At 39.4% G+C, this 17,871-nt stretch overlaps 1 protein-coding gene across 1 annotated transcript in view; it reads right to left on the reverse strand.

Moving 5' to 3' along the window:
* Positions 1-10,801: 10,801 nt before the first annotated feature.
* The window catches only part of ITIH5 (inter-alpha-trypsin inhibitor heavy chain family, member 5), a 139,059-nt gene continuing 131,989 nt past the window's right edge, over positions 10,802-17,871 (reverse strand). Inside the window, exons 12-13 of the mRNA XM_006862795.1 lie at positions 12,363-12,740; positions 10,802-11,082 (exon numbers count right to left, since the gene is read on the reverse strand). Coding sequence (XP_006862857.1) covers positions 10,802-11,082; positions 12,363-12,740 — 659 coding nt within the window. The remainder of the gene's footprint in view (positions 11,083-12,362; positions 12,741-17,871) is intronic.

A 17,871-nucleotide genomic window follows, 5' to 3' on the forward strand; every position in this document is an offset into this window, starting at 1 on the left:
ATCTCCAGGACTGAGTAGCTTATAGTTCCAGGAGGGAGGACACCCTGTGCCCCCAGATAGTTGAATAAATATTAATTGAATGAATAAATAAATGTATTCATTTTTGAAGCATTTTACCTTACTTCTGGGAAAACTGCATAAAGAATTTGAATGGTTTTTTTTTCATTTCATAATATAAGTTCTATACTAAGTTTTCTTCATCCTAAATTCTTAAAATATTGTAATTTTTTAGGCAGGCAGATGAAGAGATTGAAAAGATAAATATTGGCTACAAGTTATGTAGAAGACATTAGAGTTTCTAGAATATCCCCAGGCTAGCCTTCTCCAGGAGTCCCTGGACAATGCACACAGTTAATGCTGCTAACCAAAAGGGTATGTGTTCAAGCCCACCCAGAGGTATCTTGGAAGAAAGGCCTGGCCATTTCTAGGAGAGTAGTGAGAACCCCAGGAGCACAGTTCTGTTCTGATATACATGAGGTCACCAGGAGAAGGAGTCAACTTGACAGTAACTGTTTCTGTTTTCAGCTTTCTTTCAAAGCAATCATTTCATTTTTGAGCCAATCCTTCAGTCTTTAAACCATTCTGTCTTCCCCTAGAAACGTTTTCTTTTGTAAAATTCCATATGATCTTTCAGAATAAAAGCATTGTATGAATCTTTTATTTTTACAAATTTGTAGAGCCTTATGTTACCTTTGGAGTCCTGGTGTGGTGTTGGAGGTTAAACACTGGACCTCTAACCTCAAGGTCAGCAGTTCAAGGTCACCAGCCACTCATTAGAAACCCTTTACAGGGTCGCAATAAGTCGGAACAACAGCATGATCTTTATGTCTGATATATTCTAACAATGTGAGGCAGAATTCCAGTTGGAAGTTTCATAGGATAAAAGAATATATGCATACAACTTATACATTGCCCTTATAAATCTTAAATAAATTTTATTTTGAAAAAAGCAGACTCACATTAATTTTCCATGAGTTTTAATTTGAAGAACAATGAACTTAGTTGACATACTAATAAACTTAGTACATGTGATTTTCAACTTATATAACCAGAAATTCCTGGTGAGCAGTCAGGACATGGGGCCTTGTTTTGCACAAACACAGCTGTTGTTTTGAAAAAACAATATGATTAAAAGAGAATTTCCAGGAAGAACATTTTATCAATAAAGCATTTTATTTGACTGCCTATGAAATGCATCCAGCATGTATAGATGTTCCCACCTTTATTTGCAGCATTCAAAATAGAAAAGGACTGGGGCATGGTGGAGGGAGAACTGGAACTTTTCCCAAATCCCCAATCCTTATTAAACACAGACACTTTGAGGATGGAAATTTTGCTATTGTTCTTGAGTTTGAGGTGATGTCAAATTAACTAAAGGGAACTGACCTCAGAGAAAAGCCAACATTGCAGATTTATATGTAGGATTCATCTTTGTTTATGCAAATGTTGAAGCCATGAAGGGAATGAGCCATGAAATGGGAGGGAATGTAGAGGACCAAGAACAAACTATAGGGTAAAGGCACAGGTTGGTAGAAGTTTCAGCAAAGGATGCTAGAACAGATTACAATCACATAAAGGGAGCAAAGGAATGTCACCATTTCAAGAAAGGGAAAGAAGCCAACAGAGTCAACCACAGAGATCAAGGTCACTAAGAGCTGGATTTGGACCCTGGGAATGGTAGCATGTCATCTGAGAATTAGTTCCACTAATGTGGCAAAGACAGATAAGAATCTGTTGAGTTGAACAACTGAGTAAGAGGACAAAAAAAATGAGGTTTCAAATCCCAGCCACTAGAACAAGCCTGACACCAAAATGAAAGAGCAGATAGAAGTCCCAAGGGAAAGCAGTCAAGGACAATCATTTCTTGCAATGATACTTGAAAATAAGAGGGAAGAAGTTAGTATGGAGATCCTAGAAAGAAACAGAATAATGAGGCAACTATCCAGAGAAAGAATGGGATCTGGAATGCAAATATACAGGTAAACAAGGGTATATTTGTTAGAAACGGGTTGTCAAAATGACAGAGGCATGTGAAAGTATAGTCATTTTTTTAAGAGGAGAAAGAATAAATGACGCAGCTCCTTTTCCAGTCTCCTCAGCAAAATATGAGAAGTTACTTTGGAAAGGTGGTCTAAAAGACTGAAGCAGAATGGGGGTTTGCAATGACATTGAGGGAAATGCTCTTAAATAAAAACATGATTTAAGTTTTGCTAAATGTCCTAGGAGCCTTGCAGGTTGGATGAGCTCCCTTAGAGTGCTCTGACTTTCCCCTGGACTTCAATGTACCTTGGGAGCAGAAATGAAGAAATAGGTTGTAAATGTGTCATTCTATATAGTAATTCTTGCTATTTTAACATTATTCTTCCCACGTCACTACTCCCTCTATATACATATCATTTCATGTTATTCAAAAATTCCTCTACTCATTTAGTGCAATTAGAATCATCAAGTTTTATTGTCTACAACCCCAATTCCATATTCCCTTGGAAAAAATAAATTTATCAATATGTTATTTGTTTTTAGATCTCTTACAATATTTTTGTTTAGGAAAAATGCTTCCTGAATGTGAACTACTTGTGCTCTTATTGTTTAAAACTTACTAAAATAAATATTTGAAGTTCTATTTCTAAGTATTTGCTTAGTTGTGTTATTTTATAGTCTGTTTACTTAGCTGGGCCATGTTCTTATTGGTTCCAAAAGTCTGAACCTTTTAAAAGCAACATTGGATGCACTCTGGATAACTTGATGAAAGCAAAAGTAATTCATATTGTAATGATTCAGTTTAGTCAAGAGATTAATTTAAAGGAATTGTCCCTAATCTACCTATGAAGATCCATGATTCAATTAAAAACTTAATATTATAAATGTTAGGAACAAAAGAGATGTGTTTTGTTATTCGCAGACACCCTACATCCAGAGCACAGCTACCTGATTTGGATGGAGTGCTGTGACCAACACTCACCCTTTTAGCCTGAAGTAATTAATCATTAAAAAGTTAAATGGAAAAACCAAATGGCAGCGTAAAATGGCCAGAGCCAGCCCTGAACTGTTTATCACTAGGAAAAAGGCCTGAATGGGGGTTGTGGAGCAGGACAGCCAGACTAAAAAGGAAACAAGCACAAAATTAACTCCTGAGTTATGTTGCAATGACCAACAGTGGCATCTTGAAATTTCTCAGGAAGAAGAATGAAAAGGGAAGCCCATCTCCTGATCACATCTACCTGGAGACAATCAGAAGGCATAAAAATACCAAAACACACATCCATATAAGTATTAAGGCCACAGCTAACTGCTGAATATGCCCCCCAAACCAGAAACAGATGACCATAATCAACACATGTCCAGAAACAAGATAAAGTGATTGAGGCAAATGAGCTGGAAGTAGACCTACACTCCATACTAGAAGATGGGAAGGCTTTGGAAATGCCTGAGAAGGAATTCAGAAAAATGATTATAAAATGTATCAAAACACTTTACAATGGATTTGAGAAAAATACCTTTATATTCTTATATTTATAAGAAGTCAGGGGGAAAAAAGAACAAAGAAGTAAGGAAAGCACTACAGGAACAATCAAATAAGACAGATACAGCATTGGAAACAATTCAAAAGCTACAGAAAGATGTTCAAATTATTAATAATAGACTATCAGAAATGGATAATACACTGAAAGGGCAAAGGTGTAGAACTGAGTAGATGGAAGCCAGAACTAGTGAACTAGAAGATAACTCTCTCAATACTACTAAGATAGAAAAGCAAGCAGAAAAAGGGATAAAAAAAATCTGAAGAAGGCCTAAGATTCATGTTGGACAACATGAAGAGGAATAATTTAAGAATTATTGGCATTCCAGAACAGGAAGAATCACTCAAGTCCACAGAGGAGATAATTGAAGAGCTGCTGGAAGAAAATCTCCCTAACATCCTGAAAAGTGAAAAGATAAGCATTCAAGAAGTTCAACAAACCCAAGGAAGGATAGATCCCAAAAGAAAAACATCCAAGACATATAATCAAGCTCTCCAAAATCAAAAATAAGGACAGAATCCTGAAATCAGCTAGGGAAAAGAGAAGTGTAACATATAAAGGCAAGCAAATCAGATTAAGCTCGGATCTATCAATAGAAACCATGCAGGCAAGAAGGCAATGGTGAGATGTATATAAAACCCTGAAAGAAAAACACTGCCAAATAAGAATCCTCTACCCAGCAAAGCTGTCAATTAAATATGACAGTGTAATCAAAACATTCCAGGATAAACAGAAGCTAAGAGATTTCCCCCAAAGTGATGAAAAACATCCTAAAGGGAGTTCTGTGGACTGAGAACCAACAAGAACAGACAGCAACCAGAGATTGACATACTTGACAGCATCACCCAGAACTCAATCAACAAATGGAAGAGTCAAGAACAGATAAAACTATAAGGACAAATTCAGAGGCTCTGGGAGGTTAGTCTATGATCAAAACAATTACAATGTGAAAGAAGGTAAACACAGAGGTACAGAGATCCAGGAAGTGAGAAGGTCAGGTAGATTACACGATAAAACAGACTGTCTTAAATGGAGGGAAGAGTTAATGGAATATAAGCTAACCACAATGTTAGGGCTGGGGTGGGGGTTTAGAAGGAGGTGGAGGGAGGCAATGGTAGAACACAGGGTAAGGGCAAACACATCATAGTTTGGGTGTTGGGGAGGGCAATACAAGAAGGGGGCGGAGGTGGAAAAACAAGGTAGATAAGGGAACACTGAGAGGTTTGCATTGGCTAAGTGGGACAGAGGTAAACAGTGATATATGCTCAGCCTTGGAACAACAGGGCTCTGTGATACAGGGATCTATGCATAGTTTGAAGAGAGGAAATAATACTAAGATGCTTGACTGTCTTATGCATATTGGTTTCCCTTGCCTACTATTATAAAATAGACACTTGAGTGGGATAGAAAGGAATGTCAGGAAACATGATTACAGAAAACTTGTAAGCCCATCTTCAGCCTATAACTAATTAGAATGCCTAAAAGGGGCTCTAGAACTTGCCCAGTGAAATAGGCCTCTTGTGGAGCCTTTGCAGTGTACATGACGTTAGGTGGAATTTTGAGCCCCAACCAGAACCTTCTGAGGTGGGACATTCCCACTAGAAAGGACAAGCAGACCAGCATGGAACAGCTGGAGCAACAGAAGATAACATCTTCAAAGAAAGATCAACAGGAAAAACCCAAAACAAAAATGGCAGTATGACTGGCTGGGAAGCCATCAAGGTAAGAAATCAGATCCCTTTGGGACAAACCCCCCTCTAAGACTGAAACTCAAAGGGAACACATTGGTGAATGGAAGAAGGGGAAAGGCAGCAATGAAAAATGGGCTGAGTTCGACCATGGTCCATTGACTCCCGTTGATCTGGAGATGAGAGAGAGAAGAGGAAGGGCTGGTTGGTCCAAAGTGTGGTGAGACCTGGGGACACCTGAGTCCATGGATGAGGACATAGCTGCAGAGGGCTAGAGCTGAGAGTGAAGCATCCAGCTGATATGAAGTGAGGGGAGATGCACAAGAACACCCAAACTTGCAGTTAGTATCCATTTGATGTAGCCTTGATGGCTTAATAATCATAACTCAACTACGGGAAGATAAAAAACAAACAATTTTTGATAGAGGAAACAAGGGTAGATTGCTACAATTTGATGAACCTGACCTATACTCATGGAGGTAGTAACTCTAATACCAACAGAGAGGGAAGGAGTCTTCACATAAAATATCAATGCTATCCCCTCTGTACACAGGTAGATAGTGAAGGGCAACTTAGACACTGGCTACCTAAAATGAGGGCAATAAAGGCATGAAGTGACTGGCTTGCAAGGTTTCAAGAGGGAGTTTAGTTTAAGAGTGTGTGGGGGAAGAAAGAGTTCCAACTGAACAGTTTTCATCTTGTCTAGATGGGTCTGGTTAAAAGAGATGGGGGATAAGATTCTTATGATTCAACAGTGAATAATTGTTATCGTGACTCATTGCGACTGTCACAATTGTAAAGGTCGAAGTTTTGAAACAAAAATGGGGTAGCTGTTTATCTTACAGTCCAGAAACAGAGGACCCTAGGACCATCAAGGGAGAAGAGCACAAGCGGAATGTGGGACCTTATACAGAGAAGCAGTGACACCAGAGATGGAAGCAGAGATGGGGACATGGAGAGAGGGAGCAGCTGAGGACTCTAGATTCATGGCAAGAGAGGGACTAAGAGATGGTGGCTAGGAGGCAGACTTGCAGAATGTGCCCTTTGGTGTTGTAAATTATTATATACGCCTGAGTGTTGTTTTTTTTTTTTAAAAAAAGAGCTAAAGTGAATAAAGAGAAATACTGTTAACTGATTCTACATGGAGGGGATTGTAATTCATTGTGATGAAACAAGGTATGGTTTGTTGAATGTAAAACTGATGATCTGCTCTGTAAACTTCCACTCAATCCATAATAAAAACTCTAAGAAAAAAAAAAGTTAAATGGAGAAATACAAGACTGAGCACCCACTGCAGGCATGCAGGTAGAGTATTTTCAGTCTATGGTTCTTCATCTTTATTTTGGGAAATATGAAATTTTAAATGAGAAAAACATTAAAGAGGATCACTTAAACACTTTCCTTTTTCAGATGAGGGAGGGGATCAGAACTAGAGATGGTGACTTACTCTAAGTTCTAGTTAATCAATTATGAAGACTCATTAACATTCACAATTAGAGTTGTTGTGTGGTGAAATGTAAGGTCATTGGTTCAAACCTACCAGCTGCTCCTTGGAAATCCTATACAGGGCTGCTATAAATCAAAACCGACTTGAAGGTACTTAACAACAACAATTATAATGACAATGAGATTTATTTCCTTTAATTGTAACATGTGTCTCAATGTTATTCAGTTGCTTAGTAACTTCCAATATTTGTAAGTTGTTGTTGTTAAGTGCCTTCAAGTCGATTCCAACCCATAGCAACCCTGTATGTTGCTGTTGTAACGTGCCGTTGAGTCGGTTCTGAACCATAGTGACCCTGTATAGGGTTTCCAAGGAGTCACTAGTGAACTTGAACCACTGACCTTGTAGTTCAAACGGCTTTGCAGTCTGGCGCATTAACCCACAGCACCACACCAGGATATAGCCCCCAAAAGATAACTGTCAAGGTGATGCGATGATGTCAAAATAAACAAAATGAATTCGGACAGTTCAGTCTGGTCTGGCACAAAGTCTTCTTTATAATTTAGGGAAAGAAAATCACTCAACTGCACTCTGCCTCAGTTTCACTAACTGAGAATAGCATTCCTCCTTTCCTCTGCATTTACTTTACTTGCTTGCTAATCACAACACACATGGCAAATGAATACTAGTATATATTTTAATCAAATTAGAAGGTCCTAAGTTTAACACTGAGGAGTCCTGGTGTGGCGCTGTAGGATAAGCACTGGCCTGCAAGTTCAGTTTGAACTGAAAGGTTGTTGATTCAAATTCACTAGTAGCTCCTCAGAAACCCTATACAGGGTCGCTATGAGTTGCAACCAAGTCCACGGCACTCAACAAGACGTCTAACACTGAGGCGCAAACAGTTAAGCATTCAGCTATAACAGGAAGGTTGAAGGTTCAATTTTATTCAGAGGTGTTACAGAAGAAAGGTCTAGCAAATCTATACCTACTTCTTACCAACTATCTTTGTATCTGGCATTTTACATGACTATGACTATGAAAAAATGCTCAGGTTATGCCTCCAGTGGTCCAGGCCCCACTCAGGGCTGCTGCTGGTCCTGCAGTGCTCTCCATAGGCCACCCTGAACGACATACTGGATGGAGGACCCAGGGACAACAACCAGACCACACGAGGGACAGCGACTGGCCAGCTCTGAACACTACATGAGGGACAGCAGCTGACGGGCTGTGGACACACCTTCCCCTATTCATCTGCAAGGTCTCAGTCTGACCACGGGGTGGGGGTGGGGAAAAAGGGGAAAGGATGATGTCAGGATGACACAAGGTTGCAGGTGAGCAGGGAGAGGTTGGGCAAGGACCCAATGGTAGCAGGGATGTCAGTGGGTGGAGGCAGAGAAGGGAGAGAGGGAAGGCTGCCAGGTGGGGCTTTAGTGCCAGGGCACACAGAGAACAAGGCACACAGAGAAGCTGGCATCAGGTGGAGCATGAGTGGGGTCCCCAACCAGGGTAGGCAGCTGGGGGCACTGAACAGCAGGCCAATCCCCCCCATTACCCCTGACCCCCAGAGGCTCTGTGTAGTGGGGAAGGGGTGGTAGGGAAATGAGGGCCTGCCATGCCATAGTACTGGTTCAGGGGGTGTCTGAACAGGTAGTGAATCTCACATAGCACCAGTCTTACATAACACCCTGGTCTTTGGAAACCTAACCAAGTCAGTAAGTGAAGACTGGGTATACTTCCAAAAGATCAGTTGTTAAAGCCTATAGAATATAGTTCCACTCTGACATATATGGAGTCACCATGAGCCAGAAACAATGACACTTGGAAAAGTCTTAACATCAGTGTGGGATTTCAGACTTCTAGATATCAGTCTCTAGCTAAAACAGAAATTCAATTATAAAATTGCTTTTATAATAAGAAAAGATATATACATGCAATAGGTCTTTGCTCTTGGCTTGAAGGAAAGTTTCTGTGGGACATTGGAGGAGAGAGGAAAGTGATATTTATCTGAAGTAAAAGCATTAAAATAAAAGCGCAACCTTGACACTGTCTTTTTATCATTATGATTTTTATTTTCTGGCTAGGAGAGGAAGCAATGGGTACCCCACTGGAATATTCTTCTTTGCTCTTAGGTAAGGTAGAAGCAGAAGCAGCAGTAATTGGTATTGCTTAGTAATATCCTCCTCTAGAATGTTGATGCCCACACCTGGACTAATAAGCCATCTACTCCTGCTCCAAGGGATGTCTACCCAGGTAGGACACAGACTTATAGACTAGGAAGGTGGCCATGGAGCCTGACTGGACACTGGCTAGCCCTCACACATGTTCCTTCTCTTTCTCTGAGTTCTAAATATGTCAGCACCCCTCAGCAGTCTAGGCTGGCAGTCTTCATACCTCCACCATCAAAAACACCAGCTGAGTTTGGGATAATGAGAGTACATCAATGACGCAGTGGACAGGCCAGGGCATCTGTTACCAGCTATGGCTGATGAGGCCATGGTCGGGTGAGTTCACTACGCAGAGAGACACAAGACTCTGAGACAGTCACTCAGCACTAACTTACTCTCCTAAAGCCCTTTGAGTCCGACGGGAACATGTGGATGTCATTCTGTTGCTCAGATGTTTCCCACGGGAAGGTACACATGATAAACAGTTTTCTCATCTCTGATTTCTCTCCAAGTGCTAAATATGCTTTCACATTTCATGCAAAGGCTGCCCTGGCGTCATTCCCAACTTCAAGTCTCTTGTGAGCCCCACACAAAAGCCTTTAACTCAATCCCACATCAAAATATTCTATTTCTCTGACCAAAATCTTGATTTCTCTTCTCTTTGGCTCAAGTGCCCTTTCACCTGTGTAACCTGCTTCCTGGCTGTGCCCCTCCCTAGGTCAGGATCAGAGAGCCCTGAAAAGACCCTCAGAGGAAAAAGCAACAAGTAGTGAGGAGGGTGAAAAGGAGGCTTCGGTTCCATCAGCGGGTTCATTTCCCTCTGACAATACAAACAGCCTTCTTGAGAGAGGTGCTCAGAATGAGAAGCACGGCATTTATAGACTTCCAAGTCCCCTGATTTTAACCTGTTTCTGTATATGACCAGGTTTGTCCAAGTTCTGAAACAAAAGGCCTTCGCTCATGCTGATTTCCTGGCTGTGGCCTTTCTGAAGTGCGGAAAGTCTTTTCAGATTTTGTAGAATGTATGCTTGTCCTACGGAGAATGTGCAAGTTGATCCCTATGGTTAGGCCAACAGGCTTAAGCTGGACTTCTCTGTCTCCCTTCCAGGTCTTCTCCCACCTCCTGCATGCAATAAGGTCCAGAAATTATGACAAAGCCTGAAGAAGTCCAAGTAAAAGATTTATCATTCAACTGGCCAACTATCTAGCACCAAGATAGGCCAGTGAAAATAGCCACATGAGGTTGTCCTGCTGATTAAAAGCACTTAGCTTCTTACTGAAATAAATAGAAATCTACTAGTAAAGTCAAGTGGTTTATAAAGCCAATTAGAAGGTTATTAGTATCAAGGCTGTAAATTTTTTGTTTCCAACCCTTTGGAAACTAATAATTTTTAAGATATCACAAGAGAAGAAAATCCTGTCCTAAGGAAACACTTAATTGTTTACAATGACCAAATTGATGTGTCATTTGCAAGACCCATGGCCTGAACTCAACTGGAGGTTCTCTTGAAGCAGAGGTTGGTCACACCTTTAAAGAATGCAGAGATTCCTAAGTTGGAGGCCCAAGTTGGTCACTTCCACAGAAAAGAAACAACAATTCTATGGCAATCTTCCTTCATCAGATGTGTTACGTATGGTAGTCTGTTAGAAGGACAAGCCAGTTGGTAAAAGATACAGGCTTTCTAGACTATGACCTTTCTCCACCTGGTGTGACTATCTTTCTCTACTGTATATAGGAAGGAGGAAAGCAAGAAGAAGTAGAAGGAAGTTAAGTTTCACACAGGAAGAAGTAGAAGGAAGTTAAGTTTCCTGCCCCTACCCTTTGCTCAAGCAGACATTGGACTTAAACTCCACTGAGGGTAGGTTATGGAGTGCAGCTAATTGCCAAGAGATGAGGCATGTATAAGCAACAAGAAAAGCTGCTCTATGGTGTCCCTAGACCAGTCCCTGTCATGCACTCTGTAATTAAGGCCACTAGCTTCAGAGTCCCCTGGGCATTTCCAGGCCAAATGTAGTCTCTGTGTCAAAAGGATGAGATGCCAAGTAATCTTTGTATTCCCCATCAATCAGTTTGGCAGCATTATTCTTAGCAAACCAGCAGTCTATCTCCTCTTCTCCATTGTAGATCTTCCTTTGTTTCCAGACCACTGGGACTTGGTGCCCTTTCACCTTTAGGATAGTCTCAGACTTCTCATCAGTAAGATTCTTAGTGAGCCCTGCAGGCTCCTCTGTGAGCTGAGCATCCTGGTTCAGGAACTGACCTGAGAGGACAGAAAAAGCATTAGGTCTTATTCAAATGCAGAAAATATTGGTTTGAAATCTGATTGCAATGAAATCCACTGGTAATGTGGAAATGCATCTGTATTAGCCAGAGGGGTAAGAATTCCTTAGACAGTGGACTCTCTCAGACAGGGACTCTTTTTGAAGGCATTCACATGTTTCCTAGGGGCAATGATATCACAGATATTCTAGAATGAGAGAAGGAATCCTGATGGTTCTGCACTTGTTTGCTAACCAAAAGTTCAGCAACTTGAACCCAACAGGTTCTCTCAGGTCGAAAGATGTGGCAATTTACTTCCATCAACAGTACAGCCTTGGAAACTATGGGGACGGATTATACTATGTCCTATAGGGTGACTGTGAGTCCGAATAGGTAACAATGGACTTTTGGAGAGGAGAGAGCTGAGATTTTATTCATAACAGCCAGCCACTTCTGGAAGCTGGCCAGTTGCTCACACTAGAAAGTCGCCTGACCAACAAATAGAGGAAACTACAGTCTCCAACTAAGTTGGAAGAGCAAAACAGGAGTTGATAAATAGATAAGTAAGCTCAGGGCTTCCCTTCTTTCCTCTCTGCTTACGGGTTCACCTCCATACTGTCATCTAGTATGACTGTGGTGGGGGAGCAGAGAGCATTCCGTTCAGTTCCTGCTACTACTCAAAATGCTAAAGGTCAAGTAAGGGCATTGCTAAGGCCAAAACAACACAGACCTGCATCTCTGAGAGGGAGCTTGTACTTGGCAGTCAGGATCTACATAAATGCTTCCAACTCAAGTGCCAGGAAATCCTGCCTTCTATGCTGAGCCCTGGAAATTGTTGGTTCTCTATTTTTGGACAAGGGGCCCATGTGAATGAAGTTGCATGTTGGAGAAGGTCAACCAAGATGGGCTATCTGCTCACAGCAACATGGATGGCATGTCACCGTGGAAAGGTATATATTTCTTGTGTTTGGTGCTGGGCTGTGGACTACCCTTCATTTGTATCTTCTTGCTGAGTGTTAAAGATCCAGATATTAAGATGAATACTCTCAATTTCTTTGCTTGCTTTCCCAGAATGTTAGAGAGAATAGTTTATGAAGCATATTCCTATTTCTGGAAAGTCATCAGCAGACAATAAATCTGTTTTTTATAACACACACACACACACACACATTCTTATTGAATTTCCCAATCTAGCTAAAGATATTCACAATACTAGCTTCACATTGGGAGATTTAATGATGACCTTTGAACTCATGTGAATGAGTGAGAGATGCTGCTTACCTAATAGCCCATGGCAGCTCCTGGAAAGGCCTTTGCTGTTGGAGATGTAGAAGCCCAGATGGTTTCGCTGGTAGGGTGCTGGCTTTTTGTAGAGGTGAATGAGGATGACAAAAGCAATGGTACCCTGGATGGTGACGGTGACATTAGCATTGGCGGATATTGATACCTCTAGCCCCCGACTCCCCACTATCACACTCTGGTTGCAAGGGAGGACCAGCCTGTCTCCACCATCCAAGATGACTCTTTTTGGTGTGATTTCAAGATAAGATCTTGTTGGCTTATTGACGAGAATGGTGATGGTGTGGAAATAAGTGCGCTGTTTCTTGTGGCCATTTGGAGGAGCAGGGGCCCCAATTAACTCTCCATTCACCGTCACACCTCAAAGGCGAGGGGAAAAAAATACAATGGTTAGAAAATGTTCCTACTTTTATGCTAAAAGACATCTGGTCAGGATTTCCTTCCTTGAGCTTATCAGATTACTGGGTCTCAAAAATGTATGCACTTGACTCTTAACCTAAAGGTTGGTGATGGTTGAAGCCTACCCAGTTGCAATGTGTAAAATAGTCTGGGTCAGTTCTACTCTGTAACACATGGGATCATTATGAGTTAGAATCAACTTGATAGCAACTAGTTTGGTTTTGAAACTGGCCTTATCTTTGACATTCTGATTCACATACAGAAGCCACTCAGTGCTGGCTTGATGACTGAATGAATGAAGTTATTAATCCATTTTCACCAGCATCTTGTTGTAGGGGTGGGAGGATGATGCCAATTTGGATCAAAGTATTATTATAAGTAGGTTTGCATGTTTGTTTGTTTTTATTCCAGGGTCTTATTATAGTGGCAAAAAGTCTTGTGTGCCCCTGGCATGCATTTTGAATCCGGTGATGCCATTAAGTAGTGTGGTGTAATAAAAAGACGAGGGTTTTTTTTAGATCAAAAAAATAATTATCCAACGAAGGGAAAGCATGTAATCATATCAATCTTCACACACACACACACAAAAGCATATGACAAATCCAATACCCACTCATGATAAAATCTCTCAGCAACTAGGAATAAAGGGGAAATTCTTCAAATACAACAGAAAAAAAAAAAAAAACCCCACAGTGAACATCTTACTTAACAGTGAGAAACTTGATGCTTTCCCCCTAAGATTGGGAACAAGATAAAGATGTGCCCTCTCACCACTCCAATTCAATACTGCATGAGAAGTCCTGGCTATTGTAATTAGACAAGACAAGAAAAGATAAGGTATACAGACTGACAAAAAAGAAAGATGATAGTTTATGTAGAAAAGACTAACAGAATCAAAAAATTAAATTCATGCAAATGAAAAGTGATTATACAAAAAGGCTTCAAAAAGTTCATGGAAAAAGGGAAAGAAAAGATACTAGAATTTTTTCACAACCTTTTTGAAGTCCCCTTATATAGCAAGATAGCAGGATACCGGTTAATATACAAAATTCAATTGCTTTTCTATATACCAGCAATGAACAATTGGAATTTTAAATTAAAATCACAACAGCATTTATATTAGCACACACACATACACACTAAACAATACAGGTGTACATCTAGCAAAAGATATATGTGATTTGTTTAATGAAAACTACAAACTGATGAAAGAAGACCTAAATAAACTGAGAGATATTCTATGTTCATGTATAGTAAAATTCAATATTATGAGGGTGTTGTTGTTGTTAAGCGCCGTCGAGTCGATCCCGACCCTGTGTAGGGTTTTCCAAAGAGCAGCTGGTGAGCTTGAACCACCAACCTTGCAGTTCAAATGGCTTTGCAGTCTGGTGCATTAACCCACAGCGCCACACCTTAGTTCTTCCCAATTTGATTTATAGATTCAATGCAATTTTTAAAAATGGCCAGCAAGTTATTACTTAGCTAATATGGAAAGTCAAAATAATAATAATAATAATAATAGGCAGCACCATAGTGAAGAACAGAATTGGAGGACTGATACTACTACCTGGCTTCAAGACTTACTATCAAGCTACAATGATCAGGATAATGTGGCATTATTAACAGAGGAACAAATAAATAGATCTAATAGAGTGCATAGAAGTAGGTTCACACAAATGTAGTCAACTCATCTTTGGCAAAGGAAATTCAATGGTCTGCAACATTTGGATAACCATATGAAACAAAAATAATAATAATCTAGACACAAACCTTATAACTTCCACAAAAGTTAATGCAAAAAGGATCATAGATCTAATATAAAATGCAAAATTATACAACTTTTAGATGACATCATAGAATAATCTAGGAAACCTTGGGTTTGATTATGACTTTTTAGATATAACACTGAAGGCATGAGCCATTAAAGAAAACATTGCTAAGTTAGATCTCATTAGAATTTAAAATTTCTATCTAAGAGAGTTTATATCCACTATCCAATCTCCCCTCCCCCAAATACTAACAGGAATTCTGTAGATGCAAGGTTATAAAGAAACTAGAAAGTAATTCAGAAGTATATAAAAAGAAATATTCCTAATAAAGGGAAACATGTGGACAAGTATAAGAACTAGTAATAACATATCTATGCTTGATAATTCTAAGTATTGTGTCTTTTATGTTTTTAAATAACAAATATATATAAGGCAAGGATAAAACTATGTTACTGGACACATGAAATATAAAGACAGAATTAGTGATAACAGCAAAAGAGGATTGAGGAATTGTATAGATACAGAATTTCTTCTATGTCACTGAAGTTAATTTACTACCAATTTACCCTAGAATGTTATAAAAATAAACTTTTAAGTGTTAAAATTCATGGTAACTACTAATAAAGTATATTTAAAAACATATACAAAAGGAAAGGAGAATGAAATTTTAAAAAGCTCATACAATAACCAACAAAGCACAAAATCAAGCAGTACTGGAGGACAAGGACAAGAAAGGATTAAAACACACACACACACAAATAACAAAATGGCAGAAGTAAGTCACTTCTTTTCAGTAATTACAGCGAAAGTAGATGGACTAAATGCACCCATCAAATAGCAGAGAGTAGAAGATAGATTTAAAAACCAAAAACCAAAATAAAACAAAAAATATGGTGTTTGCAAGAGACTCATATTTAACCCAAGGACACAAATGGGTTGAAAGTGAAAAGATGGAAAACTATTCCAAGCAAATAATAACCAAAAGAGAGCTAGGTAGGCAATTTAATATCAGACAAACAGACTTTAAGATAAAATCTGTCAGAAGAGATAAAGATGGACATTATATATTGAAAAAAAAAGGTCAATGAATCAAGAAGATTTAACTATAAATGTATGCACCCAGCATCAGAACACCTAAATATGAGGGCCAGTCAAAAATTATTCACACTCTGGCTGTAGAATTTATTTTAATCAACTTTTAGAAAAGACAAATACATCATTCTTTGACATAATCTCCTTGCTTTTCAATATACTTTGTCCATTTGTAAACAACCTTTCATATTCCCTTATTAAATACCCTTATTTGTGAGCCACAAATGCACTACTGTCTTCACTTTTTCATCAAAAGTGCACCTTCATTCTTTAAGGGATGCTTTCAGTGGATCAAACAGGTAATAGCCCGATGGAGCAAGGTTAGGACTACAGAAAAGATGCTTTAACACTTCAACACAAAGTTTTTACAATGTCCAAAGTGGGGGCAGAGGTGTACAGACATGCATTATCAAGACCCTCGGATAACTGTCCTCTGCATTTAATCCCAAGTGTAGGCTTCAGTTCTTCAGTGAGCATCTCACTGTAACGATCACTGTTGATCGTTGACCCTTTTTCCTGATAGTGTTCTAATACTATCCCTTGAAAATCCTAGAAAACTGTAAGCATCCATTTTCCAGTTGATAGTTAACTTTAAATTTTTTTCTTGGCTGGTGATTGAGGAAGTTTTCATTCCATACTTTGCCAATTACTCTCAGGCTCATAATGATGAATCCATGTCTCATCACCAATAACAATTTTTTAAAGAAAGTTTACCTTCCTTCAAGTATCTTTCCAAATTTTGCTTGCAGATGTCCAAAACATGTCTGTTTATGCTTTTCCGTGAGTTGTTTCTGTACTCATTTTGCACAGACATTTCAAAACCCACAACTGTTGTGGATTATTTAATAGGCAGGGACATGGCTGATTTGCAAACGATTTGTCACATAATCCACTGTCACTCTGATTCTATTCAACAGAATCATTCCATGTGCACACTCAACATTGTCATCAACCATGGATGTGGACGGACATTTCAATATAACCACAGTGTGGATAATTTTTGATACAGCTCAGAGTGTACAGCAAACATGATCATATTGAAGGGAAAAATAAACAGTACTATTATTGTACTGATCCAAGCCATGTTAACAGCCTTATATGCATGTGAAAGTTGAAAAATTAATAAGGAAGACACTGTGTATTTGAGTTATGGTGCTGGAGAAGAATATTCAAAGTACTATGGACTGCCAGAAGAACACCCAAATCTGTGTTGGAAAAAGAATAGCCAAAATGGCCCCTTAGAAGTCAGGAGGATGAGACTTCATTTCTCATACTTCAGACATATTATCAGGAGGGACAATGCCTTGGAGAAGGACAATATGCTAGGTAAAGAGGAAGACTCCCAACGAGATGGATTGACATAATGGCAGCAGCAATGAGCGCAATGTTAACAATGACTGTGAGGATGGTGCAGGACTGGGTAGTATTTTGTTCTGTTGTGCATGGGGTCACTCTGAATCAGAATCAACTCAACAGCACCTAACAACAACATTATTGTACTGAGCCCTGGTGTGGAACTGTATGCTAAGTACTGGAATGTTAGCTGCAAGGCTGACAGTTGAAACCCAACAGCCATTCTCGGAAACTCTATATAGAGTTGCTATTAGTCTGGACTGAGTTGATGGCAATAACAAAAACAACAATTACTGTACTACTGTACTATTTCTTCCTTCAATTTTATCAATACACCACTTTCAACATTGGACAGAACATCTAGAAAGAATATCAACAAGGAAACAAAGACCTGAATGACACTATAAGCCCACTAGACTTTACAGACACATATGGACCACACCACCCAAATTAACATAATATACATTCTACTCTGGTACACATGGATCATTCTCCAGGATAGACCATCTTTTAGGTCACAAAGCAAGTCTTGGTAAAATTTAAAAGCCTGAAATCATACAAATTACTTTCTATGAATGCAATGACACAGAATGAGCCTGGAAAATACACAAACATATGGAAATTAAACAATACATTATTAAATTTCCAATGGACTGGTGTGGTACTGTGGGTTAACGTGCTGGACTGCAAAGTCAGTTTGAACCTCAAGGTCAGTGGTTCAAGCTCACCAGCCACTCCTTAGGAAACTCTATGCAGGGTCGCTATTGGTTGAAACCGACTTGACGGCACTTAACAACAACAACAAGCAAGAAATCACAAATTTCTTACAGTCAAATAAAAATGAAAATTCAAATACCAGAACTTATAGGCTGCAGTGA

Source organism: Chrysochloris asiatica, unplaced genomic scaffold (assembly GCF_000296735.1).
Source record: "Chrysochloris asiatica unplaced genomic scaffold, ChrAsi1.0 scaffold00050, whole genome shotgun sequence".
In the NCBI taxonomy this organism is placed as follows: Eukaryota; Metazoa; Chordata; class Mammalia; order Afrosoricida; family Chrysochloridae; genus Chrysochloris; species Chrysochloris asiatica.